This window comes from Haliotis rubra, unplaced genomic scaffold, assembly GCF_003918875.1.
Source record: "Haliotis rubra isolate DU_JTF1 unplaced genomic scaffold, ASM391887v1 Scf1033, whole genome shotgun sequence".
Classification (NCBI taxonomy): domain Eukaryota; kingdom Metazoa; phylum Mollusca; class Gastropoda; order Lepetellida; family Haliotidae; genus Haliotis; species Haliotis rubra.
Window position 1 is genome coordinate 224,029 of NW_025764930.1, and position 16,920 is coordinate 240,948.

The 16,920-nt window shown below is 41.8% G+C and overlaps 1 protein-coding gene and 2 long non-coding RNA genes across 3 annotated transcripts; 1 reads left to right on the forward strand and 2 right to left on the reverse strand.

The window, feature by feature from the left end:
* Positions 1–207: 207 nt before the first annotated feature.
* Positions 208–4,437, reverse strand: LOC124273428 (galactoside 2-alpha-L-fucosyltransferase SEC1-like). Its single transcript, XM_046708700.1, has 3 exons — positions 4,368–4,437; positions 920–1,104; positions 208–651 (listed from the first exon to the last, which is right to left on the reverse strand). Exons 1-3 carry the CDS (start codon positions 4,435–4,437, stop codon positions 208–210), a joined length of 699 nt encoding a protein of 232 aa, XP_046564656.1.
* Positions 4,438–4,530: 93 nt separating this feature from the next.
* LOC124273386 lies at positions 4,531–6,598 on the forward strand. The gene is made up of 3 exons (XR_006897639.1): positions 4,531–4,577; positions 5,508–5,614; positions 6,440–6,598. It is a non-coding gene; the product is annotated as an uncharacterized LOC124273386 (long non-coding RNA).
* A 6,226-nt stretch (positions 6,599–12,824) lies between these two features.
* Positions 12,825–15,132, reverse strand: LOC124273395. The gene is made up of 3 exons (XR_006897640.1): positions 15,058–15,132; positions 14,045–14,219; positions 12,825–12,840 (listed from the first exon to the last, which is right to left on the reverse strand). It is a non-coding gene; the product is annotated as an uncharacterized LOC124273395 (long non-coding RNA).
* Positions 15,133–16,920: the final 1,788 nt, after the last annotated feature.

The window sequence follows — 16,920 nt, forward strand, 5'->3', positions numbered from 1 at the left end:
ACAATATACAAATGATCACATACACTTCGTGTGTTTTAGGTGAAATATGGAGACATATTTCCCGTGTTATTCGTTTTCACGTTTTCGGGTTGAGCACCACGACCAGAACAAGCTGCAGACACAACAACTATAGAGTGCGGCGTAAAACAACACCCACCCAAACAACACAACCAGTCAGGCAATTCGAGTGGCAGCAAATGAGTATGATCAAGCACCAAGAGGAACCCAGTGTGGCAGAAAGTAGTCTTCCTTTATGAGGCCTCTAGCTAACTCTGATCCTTGTCTGGGAAAATCTCTGTAATATACAGTGTACCCGTCTGCAAGCCAGGCAGCCCACCATCCAAATGTCCCCGCAGTCATTATCATGTGGTCACACAAGGTCAAGGTCGCAAAGTCTACAAGGGCATCTGAATTTTCCATGAGTATTATATCCGTGGAAACAACATATTTTCTGCACCAAGTTTTGTCATCAGTAGCTATAAGAAACAGTGGGTTGTGAAACTTTGTCTTCATATGAGCAATGGCCTTTTTAATATACGACAAGGGCGCAGCCAGATAGCCTATCTTACTCCCAGATCTCATGTATTTGCGTCGAACGTGAATCCCGATTTTAGTTCGGTTTTCATGTGTATTTGTGTAATTGTGAAAACACTGCGCACTGAGGTCGATTTATTTTTTTCTGAAGACGAACTGCTTTCTTATTGAGGCTCTGATGGAGTTGAAATACTTCCATGATTGAAGAAACCCCAGACTTTGACATTTCCATCGGGCAGTGTAAGGAGCCTGTGTTCATAAGCGCCATATTGTCTCTCAAAACCAGAGTCCAAGTCTGATTGCGGATGTCCCCGATGAAAGATATGTTAAAGAGTCTACTGAGTTCGTTTGATTTTGGAATAAGAGGCTGTTTTCCTGTACTGACAGCAATTCCGAGCAATGAGGCATATTCAAACATATTGTTTCCTAGGCGACCACGCAGTGACACTGTTAGAGTGTTGTCACGTGGCGCGGTTGTTCGCCATCTTGAAAACACGGTCCTGGCGACTTCATCAGGAAGCGTCTTATTGTTGCAGCGTGGTCCAGTTGTGTTAAGATGTCCAGATGAAACTTTGAGTTTCCAGTCCAATTATGCATTTCAGAATGATTGAAAATATATTTTTCTGGATTTAGACTACCTTGATGAAGAATTAAAACCAAAATCACTGTCAACATAAACATGATTACAAGCATGAAGTAAAGTTTCAGAGCCATTGTGTGTTTTTTGTTTTATATGATTAGAACCCAGACGGCATTAATATAACAATGTAATGTAATGTAGTATGACACCGTCATATATTACAAATGTAATCTTATAATTGTCTGTCATGTAAACAAAATTAAATATCTGTTTTCATTTAGAAATTTCTGTGATTTCTTTCTGGTAAATGTACATGTACGAGATTGGTATGACAGGCCAATCTCCGATGTGTGGTTAACTGGAGTCCTTCGTGTGAATCGTCTTCATTTAGGTGTCATTTGATGATTATACGTCTTCGGCATTGTTGTAGACGGTTTCCTCTAGAAAATAAATGAAAAGGAGTACATTTTATATGTACGAGGAATATGCAAAATGAATAAGAATAAAAACACTGTCAGTCAATAAATCTGTCTGTCTGCCTCGCTGCACACATGCTATAAACGTAGCCAACTGCCAAGGCCCATAGTTTCTACAATAGGGGGTTATACCGCTTAGTTATGTCACAATTTTGAACATTCCTTGAACAAGGCATTTGTCTGGTACTATTGATATTATGTAAGTTTAGTCGATTTGTATTTTTATATTTGTATTTTGTTTGTATTCATGCAACAGAATCATTCCACTTTATTCTGTGTGTCGAAGCGAGACAGACAAAATACACTGGGTCGCACTAAGAGAGTGTGTATATAAAATATGATGCACTTTACCACTAACAGATGAAGTTAATCCACATAATGTTTTGATATGTTATCAAAATAATCAGAATGAAAATACTAATGGGTAGAAAAGACTCACAAAGGGAATTCACAGAAACCTTTCAATGACAAGACTCACAAAGGGAATTCACACATACCTTTCAATGACAAGACTCACAAAGGGAATTCACACAAACCTTTCAATGACAAGACTCACAAAGGAATTCACACAAACCTTTCAATGACAAGACTCACAAAGGGAATTCACAGAAACCTTTCAATGACAAGACTCAGAAGGGAATTCACACAAACCTTTCAATGACAAGACTCACAAAGGGAATTCACACATACCTTTCAATGACAAGACTCACAAAGGGAATTCACACAAACCTTTCAATGACAAGACTCACAAAGGGAATTCACACATACCTTTCAATGACAAGACTCACAAAGGGAATTCACACAAACCTTTCAATGACAAGACTCAGAAAGGGAATTCACACAAACCTTTCAATGACAAGACTCACAAAGGGAATTCACACATACCTTTCAATGACAAGACTCACAAAGGCCATTCACAGAAACCTTTCAATGACAAGACTCACAAAGGAATTCACACAAACCTTTCAATGACAAGACTCACAAGGGAATTCACACAAACCTTTCAATGACAAGACTCACAAAGGGAATTCACACAAACCTTTCAATGACAAGACTCACAAAGGGAATTCACACATACCTTTCAATGAAAAGACTCACAAAGGGAATTCACACAAACCTTTCAATGACAAGACTCACAAAGGGAATTCACACAAACCTTTCAATGACAAGACTCACAAAGGGAATTCACACATACCTTTCAATGACAAGACTCACAAAGGCCATTCACACAAACCTTTCAATGACAAGACTCACAAAGGCAATTCACACATACCTTTCAATGAAAAGACTCACAAAGGCCATTCACACAAACCTTTCAATGACAAGACTCACAAAGGGAATTCACACAAACCTTTCAATGACAAGACTCACAAAGGGAATTCACACAAACCTTTCAATGACAAGACTCACAAAGGGAATTCACACAAACCTTTCAATGACAAGACTCACAAAGGCCATTCACAGAAACCTTTCAATGACAAGACTCAGAAAGGGAATTCACACAAACCTTTCAATGACAAGACTCACAAAGGGAATTCACACATACCTTTCAATGACAAGACTCACAAAAGTGTGCAAGGTGTTGCACACGTGTCTCGAGCGCGTAACAGTAGTGGCAGTAGTGCACCTGCACCACCTACTAGATCATGTCTCACATCCTGTCGTCACTCAAACACTTCCATGCTCATATTAAGACTCAACTTATCTAGTTATAGGCTTGACATTGTATTGTACATACGTGGATGTATTGGTGTGATTTTACTTCCAGCGTCTCCTGTATCTGCCCGAGGATTCACAGTGTATTTTGTCGTGGATGGTTCAGAGAGTATCAGCGACAGCAACTTCCGAAAAATTAAGGACGCCCTTAATCACTTTGTTTTAACCAGTCAGTCTATCGGCAGTGCGGTTAGAACCGGTGTTGTGATCTACGGCAATAATGTCACAACTACAATCCCTGCGTCTTCAAACATCACGGCACTTTCCACGGAAATAAACAAGATATCACAACCAAGTTCAGGAACTTTCACTCACTTAGGTATTCAGCGAGCTAGCGTGTTCTTGTCCAAGGAGCCTGGTGATACTTCAAGAGTGATGATTGTCATGACAGATGGACTGTCAAACTACCCTCTTAATACAGAGGCTGCTGCTGCTGAAGCGAGGAACTCTGGAATTACCATTTTTCCGTGGGTGTAAATCGGTTACTCAACTTCCCAAGCTCGCCCTATAGAAGACTGTATGAAACGGAGCTTCGATCTATTGCCTCGTCCAATGAGACTGTGTTTCAAGTTGAAAACTTCTCCACTTTGTCAGACACAATGGACAGGATCCTTGAAATTTTGTCTTCTTCAAAAGGTAAGATCGCTTCCAATCAATCTGTAAATATAGGAGTGTAGGGTAAAGGAACTAGGTCCCGATCTACAAAACGCTCATAGAGCTTCGTAAGCCTATGATAAACTATAGAGTTTCGACAGGTCGTAACTTTACGAACGCTTTGTGGATCGGGACCCTGGGCCAAGATTTTTGAAGCTCTCTTAGAGCTACGATAGTCGTAACTGCCATACATTAACATCAATTTACGACTATCTTAGCACTAAGAGAGCTTCGAAAATCTAGGCATTAAATTAATGTTTTGACAAATGAGAAGAAAATCAGTTGATATATTTGCGAGTGCAAGTTGTTGTTTTTCGTTATTGTTGTTGTTTGTTTGCTTGAGCAATAAGATCTTCTTCTGGTCGTGTGTTCTGGATGTGTCTACGACTGAACTCTTGACTGTGCACCCTGTTGTTGTAGACGGTGGAATGTCCGAATGGGGGTCATGGAATGTTCCTGCGTGTCCACCACTGACATGTGAGAACCCGACCAGCCTCCGGAATGCGACCAGGACCCGATCCTGCAACAACCCTCCCCACCGTTGCCGGTAGACCCTGCAGCGGGGACACGGACTGAGGCGGAGAGGAGAGACTGTCGTCTTTTAGACTGTGGTTACGGTAAGATGTCATCCGTTTGCAAAATGTCATTTGCCGCCCAGCAGGGTTCCAGGAACAATGTCGCGCCAGTCAGTGAGTAAAGGAGTGAGCAAACAAACAAAGTGCATGACAATATGATCAAACTCCTGCTCTATCCACCAAGCTCCAATATCCAATATCCTCCAATATGACTTCTGGAAGGAGTATCGATGCTCATGCTGTTGATCACTGGATTGTCTGGCCCAGACTCGAATATTTACAGACTGCCGCCATATAGCTGGAATATTGCTGAGTGCGGCGTAAAACTAAACTCACTCACTCACTCTGGAAGGAAGAGTACACGATGCATACCAGTGAATCTGACAAACTCCCAAATCAGTAGATGTGTAATGAACTAAAAGATCCGGTGGCAGTTCATTGCCCAGACACCCGATCCGCTAAGATGATCGTAACTCCCATTCTTTAACACAGACTTACGACAGTCGTAGTGCTAAGATGATCGTAACTCCCATACTTTAACATAGACTTACGACAGTCGTAGCGCTAAGATGATCGTAACTCCCATACTTTAACACAGACTTACGACAGTCGTAGTGCTAAGATGATCGTAACGCCCATACTTTAACATAGACTTACGACTGTCGTAGCACTAAGACGATCGTAACTCCCATCCTTTAACACAGACTTACAACAATCGTAGCGCTAAGATGATGGTAACTCCCATACTTTAACACAGACTTACGACTTACGATCGTAACTCCCATACTTTAACATAGACTTACGACAGTCGTAGCGCTACTGTCGCTTTGAGGAACGGATTTTTGTCATAAAGAGATCACGCGAAGATCTCACTTGTAACATCATCAGCATCTTCAATAGCAAAATGTTCTGCGCCCACTCAACTGCTACATCGATACTCATGTGACATCAGACAATCTTTTACTTTTGCAGGCACAATATCTCCGGTTGTAATTGGTGTTGCTGTAGGGGCTGCTGTTGCTCTTGTGATACTGATTGCAGTCATCGCAGTATGCATCAAGCGGAGACAGAGACAGAAGGTACGTGCATGTATCAACATTACGTATCTTGCTGTTCACATTGAACACCGTAAGCTACCAAAGTAAGTATGATTTTGATTTCAGTGTATTTAGTGACAGTAAACGTTTCACGTATATATATGTTCATAATGGCCCCAGCCATTATGTCAGTCAGTTCCATCACCATCACTTCCACTCTGCTTTACATTCAAGTCCATCGCTGTGCGTCTATTGGGACGAGAAAGGGAGCGACTAAATCTTTTATTGTTTTCCTGTATGATTACTCTTCACCTTTTTCTGCTTAAAATATCAGATAAAATGTTAACATGGATGCACTAAAGCTAAGATATTTCAATTGTCAATGTAGTAAGTCATTCAATTACTAGAGGAAAAACTATTTAAGCCAAATATATCCTTAATTTTATCATAAATATTATATAAACATTGGTGCAAATATGTAATATAATGTTACACATTGTGTCATAGCGGAAAAATACCCTCAGCGACCCATGTTTTTATACTTATTTTTATAGCAAAACATTGTTGTCATTAACATATTGGAATTCAGAAAAAGTTTAATACTAGAAATTATGAAAATGAAGGATCATGTAAAAAGTTTGCTCCCCATAGACTCCTATGTTAAAAGTCTTGGCTAACCAAGGAATCTTTAAGACTACATATCTCAAGAAAACCCACAGTACCCCCTGCTTTTCTGGGCTGTTTTGCAAAGACAAACGTCATACTTTAAAAATATACCAATTAGAAAAATGTACTATTTATATTACCAGCTAACATCCTTAAAACTAATAACAAAGCAAACACAACAATGTTGCTCCCTCGCGTCAGGAATACAACCGACATAACAACGCTGCACAACCATCAGAACTCCAGTTACTTCACTACAACCTTGAACTTCTGGCCGTGTTGGGTGAAGGTCACTTCTGGAAGGTCTGGAAGGCCAAGGCCAATGGGATTCTACACACAGGTCAATGTGACATCGTTGCTGTTAAAAGTATGTAAAGGTGAGAAGACATTCTGAATTTTGGAGTCAGTGAGTTAGTATGGTTTTACCCCGGTTATGGAAATATTCCAGCAATATCACGGCGGGGGACACCAGAAATTGGACTCCACATTGTACCCATGCGGGAATCGAGCCCGGGCATTCGGCGTGACAAGCCAACGCTTTAACCATTAGGCTACCCCACCGCCCCTGAGTTTTGGAATATCGAGGACGACCTAACCTGGCCGAATAATCTAGCCGTAAAAATGACCCCCACGTCCATGTATTTATGTTAAATAGTTGTGGTACAAGCACATATGCACAACATGGAACGCTGTAGACATAGGCTCTTGCATAATGGTGTATCTATAGAAAGTAATACATGTTATATTGATTCCCCTTTCCTAGTTTAGTAGTTTCCTTCATGTTGATGTTTAATACAAACTCAAAGGAGACTACAGGAATGGTGACGTGTACTTCGAGGGGACGTAACTTTATGCCTAACTGTTTAAAGAACGTGTTACTCCCTGTGTGTAACAGTATGATGTGTACATACTCTCTTGTATATGGGCCAGAGGCCGTCTGTACAATAAACCTTTTGACTGACTTTGAGTCCACTTTCCCAGTGAAGTAGAGATTCTAGTACTTTTTGTGTTTGCTTGAGTCTCATCCGGGATTCGAACCCAGATTCTCAGAGTCAGGGCAACTTACCGCCAGCTCACTCACATCACTGCATTCTTGTGCTGGCGATTAGACGCCTGAGTCACAGTGCGGGTTCGAACTCCCAGATGGACTCAACCAAACAAAAGTACTAGAACCTGTACTTCACTGAGAAAGGGTAATAGTAAATTTTGACCACTTTCTAAATGACATAGTGTATTCTATAGAACGTCGAAGATTGAAACCTTGTAAAGGTTAAAGACAAAATTCCACTGATGCTGGGTTTAAAACAGTTCAAGCACAACCAAATTCGTTGGTTACTTTTCTAGTTCCCAACTCAAGTCAGAGACGATCTAGCATCCTGGGATAACTGTTCCAGTGAGTAATAAGTAATAAGCAGTTGTATAATTGGATCTGACATGGTAACACTTCATGTACCATTCTACATTGAAACAAATTATGTTCAATTTGTTTCAATGTAGAATAACTTATTATCGGTAAAATATGTGTGATTGTGCAATGTTCATGTTCGCGATCTAAACTCCAAACCATCTGTTTCAGATAATGCATCTGAGGAGCGGTGGACCAACTTCTACCGTGAAATTAAACTGATGAAGTCTATACCGAAATACTTCCATGTGGTGAATTACCTTGGCACCAACCACACACAAGGTATGATGGCGTTGGTCTCTTTGGTAGTACACATATATATGTTGTATGAACTGAATGTCAACATACGCCATTAACCAAGACTGGTAGAATTGCGCGAATGATTTAGGCAACAATCTACCCGATTGAAACACCGACGATGTTCGCTCAGTCGCAAGCTTATTGAGGGGAACAAAGTGCGATTCACGATATGGTGGAAGCGTTCAGTACTCTTCCCTACACGAATCGCGTCATCGATGCTCATGGCGGTTGCCAAGACGTTATGCCATGGTGACGGTTTGAACAATGCCGATACCTAACATCGAACATTGTAGCGGTCATCTGTTTCGCTGTGAGAGGTAGAAATTGTTTAACGTGCTTGAGAATATATCTGACGCGTGCGTAGCGTGATGTGTCGTTGTACCAGACCGAAAGATTGTTTATGCCAGCCCGACATTCCGCAGTGGTTATTTAGTCACCATCAAGAAATATTATAGCCGACTCGAGCCCCAGTCTTCAGCCGTAATAATACGAGATGTCATAGAACAGCGTCAATAACGTTCATACGACGCACAACAATTGTTACCTCTGAAGTCCGAATAGCCGATGTTCTGCCAGGAGGAATTTGCGAACGGTTGACACTTTTAAAACAGAAGCCTAGATTTTCGAAGCCTTCAGCACCAGATAGTCGTAGTTAACACGAGCGGCACTATCTTAGCGCTAAGAGTTTCGAAAGCCCAGCCAGAATGCTTAGTCGGTTCCACAGCGCACAAATTTATAGATTTAATTTTTTTTTGTCAGATACCGACGATGGTGAAATGCGTTATTGTTTCGATTGATCTGGCGTGATTCATCCGATTCCCCTACGGCGATGATTACCGAGGTACGTACCAATGACATTCAAGATTATCCCGACAGCGTTTCAGCTACCGGAAAGAGTTGATTGCGCATTGGTTGATTCATTTGAACTTCATCTTCAACAGTCATCCAGTTCGCCAGTATTAGAAGTTGTAAAGAGGAAAACCAGTTTGCGGATAGCTCAACTTATCGTAATGAGGCGACGTTTTGCGCAGTGGTATTATTATCGCTATCGTTGCGTCAGCACTCACACCGAAACGTCGCATCATTGCCATGAAGAAAAGCTTTTGATCCGTCCGCCGATAACGATTCAGCATTAGGGCTGTAGACTGAAGTGTCCACACAGCTGGTTTTGATTGAAAATATTTTTTCGAAATAAGATAATCTGTTCTTTTACGGTCATTATAGCCAGCCAGGCAATGTATCAGGATACTGATTGTGTCGTGAAACTAATACGTTGTCGATAAAGAACAGTAATGGTGGACTGTTATTATTATTGTTGTGTGATGGGCTCGACCAGTAAACAGGTCAGTTAATAAGTTATCGTCGTTCCAAAACATGGCATACAGAAATGTCGTCACGCGAATAAAAAATGCGAAATTTCTGACCAATATTGTCTATGGTCGATGAGTACTACTCACTGGCCAAACACCCTCCATTCTCGACGTCCATATCGTAGAGGCCAATATTGACGCCGTTTCATCAACATAACGCGTCTGCTGTAAATTCAACGTCACTTCCCGATGGACCCAGAGAGACTGGAATCAGGTCGTCTTCGGGGATGAATCCAAGGTTTGCCCCTCAGATTCGCGGACCCAGCTTGAATGGGAGTCTGGAGACGATACGTCGTGAACTGGTATGCCCAATGTTGTGTACAGGAAGTCGACAGATTCGGGGCGGAAGTTGCATGGAGCGCGGGTCCTTTCTGTGGGAACAAACTGCTCCCGACTTCTTAATCATCCGTGGAAACCTTACCGGCTGCTGCTTACCGCGACCGAGCTGCTCACCCCTCGAACTCTGTTTCGCACCTAGCGGCGGCTCAAGGCCCCAGATCTACGAGATCCCAGCATGATAATGCTCCGGCTGCATACCGCGATGCTGATTAATGAAATTTCCTTCAAAATGCTGGAATCAACGTCATGGACTTGTATTCTGAGGTCCACAGGCCTTAATCCAATAGAGCACGTTTGGGATGCGCTGGGAAAAGGCACCGTGGTCTTAGGAACCAACCTCTCCAGATTTGCAGGAATTTGGCGCTGCCTTGCGAGAGCAAATGGCGCAGAATCCCTAACCACGTGTTCTGAAGCATCAGGCACTAGGCGGGGAGAGTCGGTTTGGCAGTGGTGAATTCGCATGAAAACGCCGGGCTGTCTGTAGCCGTTGAGAAATTTCGCATTTTGGCATTCGCGACTTTGACATTCTGTATACCCGTGTTTTGGAACGGCGTTGGCAGCCTAATTGAACTGATTTATTTGACACTGTCTGTGTATCGAAATTGCATCACACAGATCTCAAGCAATGAAATAATAACACTTTAACCATCTTACCATCTCTTGTTCTTTTATAGTGCCCTGAAGAAAGGTGAAGTTTCGCTTGAAGTTTCTTTTTTTGAAAAGAGTTCTATGTGAGCCGACAAAAGGGGTATATAGGTTATCTTATATTTGCGAAACAAATATTTTCAATCAAAAGTATTAATAACTAGCGTAAGAACTTCAAGTGTTCTAATTTCTGTACAGGATCATTTTGGGTTTTTTATCGGCAGTTGGATGTAGAAAACTTCGTTATGCATGAGTACAACGTTTCAGTGTAGGTACTGACACAACTTGATAACGGTGTTAATTCCTGCACACAGAAACGTCGCACTCATTGCAATAAAGCTAGTTGACTATCCATAGAAAACTGGTTTTCCTTCATCTTTAAGCAACTTCTAAAAAATGTCTCTGAAAAAATCTTGCATGTGGTTTGCCCGGATAACCGCCGGAAGTTCCCGGAAAAATAGAATGGAATATGCATAATGCACGAATGGATTATCTCCGGTAGTTTGGACGTTAGCTGTCCACCAGAGTCGTCTCGAGATAGTGTGTAGTTGAATTGGTGTACCTCCGATTTAGTCTCGCAAACGTCGCCATCAGAGTCGGACGGATGCCGCGCCAGACCAAAGTCGGCGACCTTGCATTGCAAGTTGTCAAACAGTAGCACATTCCTGGCAGTTACTTCACGTCAATGATGAATTATCTGACCAAAAAATTCATCTATAAAATTTATTGCACTGTGAGTGTAAGACCGACAAAGAATTCTGGGCCTAGATTTTCGAAACTCTAAGCGCTAAGATAGTCGTAAATGCCATAAATTGACATTAACTTTACGACTATCTGAGTAATACCAAGAGAGCTTCGGAAAATCTGAAACTCTGAACTAATAAGCTATCCAAACGGCGTTCACACGCGTCAGCAATCCTCGTTGGCAGAACATCGAACTATTATTGACAGAATTGTGCCAGCATTGGTGACAGGGCCCGACCGCGTCATACCAAAAGACGTTAAAAGATGGTAATTTGTTGGTCCCTCGCCCGGCGCTCGGCATTAATTGGTGCAACAAGGACTGGTCGGCTCGGAGTCAAAATGATGCCCGGAGTGGGGGTATCCATGCTTCACTGCGGAATTTGCATTCCCAGTGGGCTAGCACTATGTTCCAGCCTCCAGCCCGGGCTAGTACAAGCAACGCACCGCATACAGCATTATTATTAATGCATGCACGTCGTCATATGAGCGAAATATTCTCAAGAACGACGTTAAACTCACCCCCACCTCGCCACCTCGGCTACGAAACAGATGTACACTACGAGCTCACAATATTCGGTGTTAGACTTTTGTGTGATGTAAATATCAACATTGTTCAAAACGGTCGAACGCCGTGTTGACATTCAATGAGAGAACCGTGCCAGCTGCTTCTGGCGTGGAAAAGTAATCGTCATGTAGCAACCGCTATGTAATATCAGCGATATTAATGCACGTGACGCAGGTGTGTAGGAGGGTACTGTAAAAATATGCTGTCTTATCCTTTCAAGAAAACCATTGCCTTCAGAAAAAACTTCCATTTATCGGTAAATGCCATTTTGTCTCTTTGGCGAAGATGTCTAAGCCCCCTTTGCTATCTTGATAGGCGAACATCGTCAGTTGTTTCGAAGTCAGACCAAGGCTGGCACTTTCATCATCATTGCTTTGATTCTCTGGAGTCGTTGGATGCTAACGCAGCGTATGCGGATCTGGCGACTTTGAGGGCTAGTTTTTCTTGCGTAAAATCCGAACGAGATTCTAAAGGCGAGTATTCCATTATCAGCATACGGGAATCTGTCGTAGGAAGGAGGAATGATTATGAGGTAACTGCAATTTGAAGAAAACCCAGCTTTGCAAACCCATGCGTTAATTATGACGTCGTTGTTGGTGCGGATGTCAGCTGCTTAACTCCTGCGTGAATGTTTTGAGTAAAGAATCTATAAATCGACTACACAAAGTCACAAAACCCTGTAGCCTCGAAACAGATCTAGATTTCATTAGGTTTACAGGAAAGTAGCTGTAAAATGCAAATGAATGATCATTGAAAATATGTGATGACACCAGGTGTTCGCGAAGCAAGGGTTAACATGTCCTCCTGTACTTTCTTTTGTGTAGTGACGTCAATAAAATAACGTCAACGACGCCATCACCGAGGCTATAAAGAGTACCCTTGAAATGTTGTTACCTTGATACAAAACTGCTGTAGGTAAGCAGCTGCACCTGACACCTTCACACCTCCCCGAACGTCTGGTTCCATTTCTGGTTCCCTCGAGATTACCTCTGCGGTTCATTGAGACAATCCACTCACCTGCCTCGCTCACTCATTTAAGGAGGAGAGTATTTCATTTTTGTGTTGATTCCAGTTCATACAACATATATATATGTGTACTACCAAACAGACCAACGCCATCATACCTTGTGTGTGGTTGGTGCCAAGGTAATTCACCACATGGAAGTATTTCGGTATAGACTTCATCAGTTTAATTTCACGGTAGAAGTTGGTCCACCGCCCTCAGATGCATTATCTGAAACAGATGGTTTGGAGTTTAGATCGCGAACATGAACATTGCACAATCACACATATTTTACCGATAATAATTAGATTCTACATTGAAACAAATTGAACATAATTTGTTTCAATGTAGAATGGTACATGAAGTGTTACCATGTTAGATCCAATTATACAACTGCTTATTACTTATTACTCACTGGAACAGTTATCCCAGGATGCTAGATCGTCTCTGACTTGAGTCGGGAACTAGAAAAGTAACCAACGAATTTGGTTGTGCTTGAACTGTTTTAAACCCAGCATCAGTGGAATTTTGTCTTTAACCTTTACAAGGTTTCAATCTTCGACGTTCTATAGAATACACTATGTCATTTAGAAAGTGGTCAAAATTTACTATTACTTTCCTTTCTCAGTGAAGTACAGATTCTAGTACTTTGTTTGGTTGAGTCAATCCGGGATTCGAACCCGCACTGTGACTCAGGCGTCTAATCGCCAGCACAAGAAGTCAGTGATGTGAGTGAGCTGGCGGTAAGTTGCCTGACTCTGAGAATCCGGGTTCGAATCCCGGATGAGACTCAAGCATACACAAAAAGTACTAAGAATCTCTACTTCACTGGGAAAGTGGACTCAAAGTCAGTCAAAAGGTTTATTGTACAGAAGGCCTCTGGCCCATATACAAGAGAGTATGTACACATCATACTGTTACACACAGGAAGTAACACGTTCTTTAAACAGTTAGACATGAAGTTACGTCCCTCGAAGTACACGTCACCATTCCTGTAGGCTCCGTGAATTTGTATTAAACATCAACATGAAAGGAAACTACTAAACTAGGAAAGTGGAATCCAATATAACATGTGCTACTTTCTATAGCTACACCCATTATGCAAGAGCCTGTGTCTACAGCGTTCCATGTTGTGCATATGTGCTTGTACCACAACCATTTAACATAAATACATGGACGTGGGGGTCATTTTACGGCTAGATTATTCGGCCAGGTTAGGTCGTCCTCGATATTCCAAAAACTCAGGGGCGGTGGGGGTAGCCTAATGTTTAAAGCGTTGGCTTGTCACGCCGAATGCCCGGCCTCGATTCCCCGCATGGGTACAATGTGTGGAGCCAGTTTCTGGTGTCCCCCGCCGTGATATTGCTGGAATATTTCCATAACCGATGTAAAACCATAGTAACTCACTAACTCCAAAATCAGAATGTCTTCTCACCTTTACATACTTTAACAGCAACGATGTCACATTGACCTGTGTGTAGAATCCCATTGGCCTTGGCCTTCCAGACCTTCCAGAAGTGACCTTCACCCAACACGGCCAGAAGTTCAAGGTTGTAGTGTGTTAACTGGAGTTCTGATGGTTGTGCAACGTTGTTATGTCGGTTGTATTCCTGACGCGGGGAGCAACATTGTTGTGTTTGCTTTGTTATTAGTTTTAAGGATGTTAGCTGGTAATATAAATAGCACATTTTTTCTAATTGGTATATTTTTAAAGTATGACGTTTGTCTTTGCAAAACAGCCCAGAAAAGCAGGGAGGTACTGTGGGTTTTCTTGAGATATGTAGTCTTAAAGATTCCTTGGTTAGCCAAGACTTTAAACATAGGAGTCTATGGGAAAATCAGCAAACCCTTTTACATGATCCTTCATTTTCATAATTTCTAGTATTAAACTTTTTTCTAAATTCCAATATGTTAATGACAACATGTTTTGCTATAAAATAAGTATAAAACCATGGGTCGCTGAGGGTATTTTTCCGCTATGACACAATGTGTCACATTATATTACATATTTGCACAAATGTTTATATAATATTTATGATAAATTTAAGGATATATGTGGCTCAAATAGTTTTTCCTCTCTAGTAATTGAATGACTTACTGCATTGACAATTGAAATATCTTAGCTTAAGTTCATCCATGTTAACATTTATCTGATATTTTAAGCAGAAAAGGCGAAGAGTAATCATACAGGAAAACAATAAAAGATTTAGTCGCCCTTTCTCGTCCCAATAGACGCACATAGATGGACTTGAATGTAAAGCAGAGTGGAAGTGATGGTGGTGGAACATTGCCAAGTGACTGACATAATGGCTGGGGACATTATGAACATATATATACGTGAAACGTTTACTGTCACTAAATACACTGAAATCAAAATCATACTTACTTTGGTAGCTTACGGTGTTCAATGTGAACAGCAAGATACGTAATGTTGATACATGCACGTACCTTCTGTCTCTGTCTCCGCTTGATGCATACTGCGATGACTGCAATCAGTATCACAAGAGCAACAACAGCCCCTACAGCAACAATTCAATTACAACCGGAGATATTTTGCCTGCAAAAGTAAAAGATTGTCTGATGTTACATGAGTATCGATGTAGCAGTTGAGTGGGTGCAGAACATGTTGCTCCGTTAAAGTATGGGAGCTACCATCATCTTAGCGCTACGACTGTCGCAAGTCTATGTTAAAGTATGGGAGTTACGATCATCTTAGCTCTACGACTGTCGCAAGTCTATGTTAAAGCATGGGAGTTACGATCATCTTAGCACTGCGACTGTCGCAAGTCTATGTTAAAGTGTTGGAGTTACGATCATCTTAGCATTACGATTGTCGTAAGTATGTGTTAAAGTATGGGGTTACGATCATAATAGCACTACGACGGTCGTAAATCTCCGTTAAAGTATGGGAGTTACGATCATCTTAGCGCTACGGCTGTCGTAAGTCTGTGTTAATGAATTGGAGTTACCATCATCTTAGCGCTACGACTGTCGCAAGTCCATGTTAAAGTAATGGGAGTTACGGTCATCTTAGCACTACGACTGTCGCAAGTCAATGTTAAAGTGTTGGAGTTACGATCATCTTAGCACTACGACTGTCGTAAGTCTGTGTTAATGAATTGGAGTTGCCATCATCTTAGCGCTACGATTGTCGTAAGTATGTGTTAAAGTATGGGAGTTACGATCAAAATAGCGCTACGACGGTCGTAAATCTCCGTTAAAGCATGGGAGTTACGATCATCTTAGCGCTACGGCAGTCGTAAGTCTGTGTTAAAGACTCAATTACGATCACCTGAGCTGAACAGGTCCCTGCGCAATGAACTGCCACAGGATCTTTAGTTCACTACATGTACCGATTTGGGAGTTTGTCAGAGTCAGTGGTATGCATTGTGTACTCCTTCCAGAGTGAGTGAGTGAGTTTAGTTTTCCGCCGCACTCAGCAGCATTCCAGCTATATGGCGGCTGTCTGTAAATAATCGAGACCATACAATCCAGTGATTAACAGCATGAGCATCGATACTCCTTCCAGAAGTCATTTGAATCGCTACGATGTAAAAAGAGAAACTATTTATATCTAGTCAAAACATTTATCTTAAGTGAAAAACATTGTCAATGCTGACCAAATATTTCTAAGTGGAACCGGAGATAATATTGTTTTCAATATGAAACACCAAAGAGTGTCATCAGGTGAATGAAGGGGCAAGTATAAGCCCAGAAACGTCGTGTGTAAATAATACAGAGGTTCCCATATGAAGTGTGTTTGTATTTGGCGGGTATTGTAGCTTGGTGTGTGGTGGAGCTTGGTGTGTGGTGGAGCATGGTGGTTACAGATTGGTGGGTATTGAGCTTGGTGGATATTGGAGCTTGGTGGATATTGAAGCTTGGTGGATATTGGAGCTTGGTGGGTGTGGAGCTTGGTGGGTATTGAAGCTTGGTGGATTTGGAGCTTGGTGGGTATTGGAGCTTGGTGGGTATTGGAGCTTGGTGGATATTGGAGCTTGGTGGATATTGGAGCTTGGTGGGTATTGGAGCTTGGTGGATATTGGAGCTTGGTGGATATTGAAGCTTGGTGGGTATTGAGCTTGGTGGATATTGAAGCTTGGTGGATATTGGAGCTTGGTTGATATTGTTGGTGGATAGCGCAGGACTTTGATCATATTGTCATGCACTTTGTTTGTTTGCTCACTCATTTACTCACTGACTGGCGCGATATTGTTCCTGGAACCCTGCTGGGCGGCGAACGACATTTTGCAAACGGATGACATCTTACCGTAACCACAGTCTAAAAGACGACAGTCTCTCCTCTCCGCC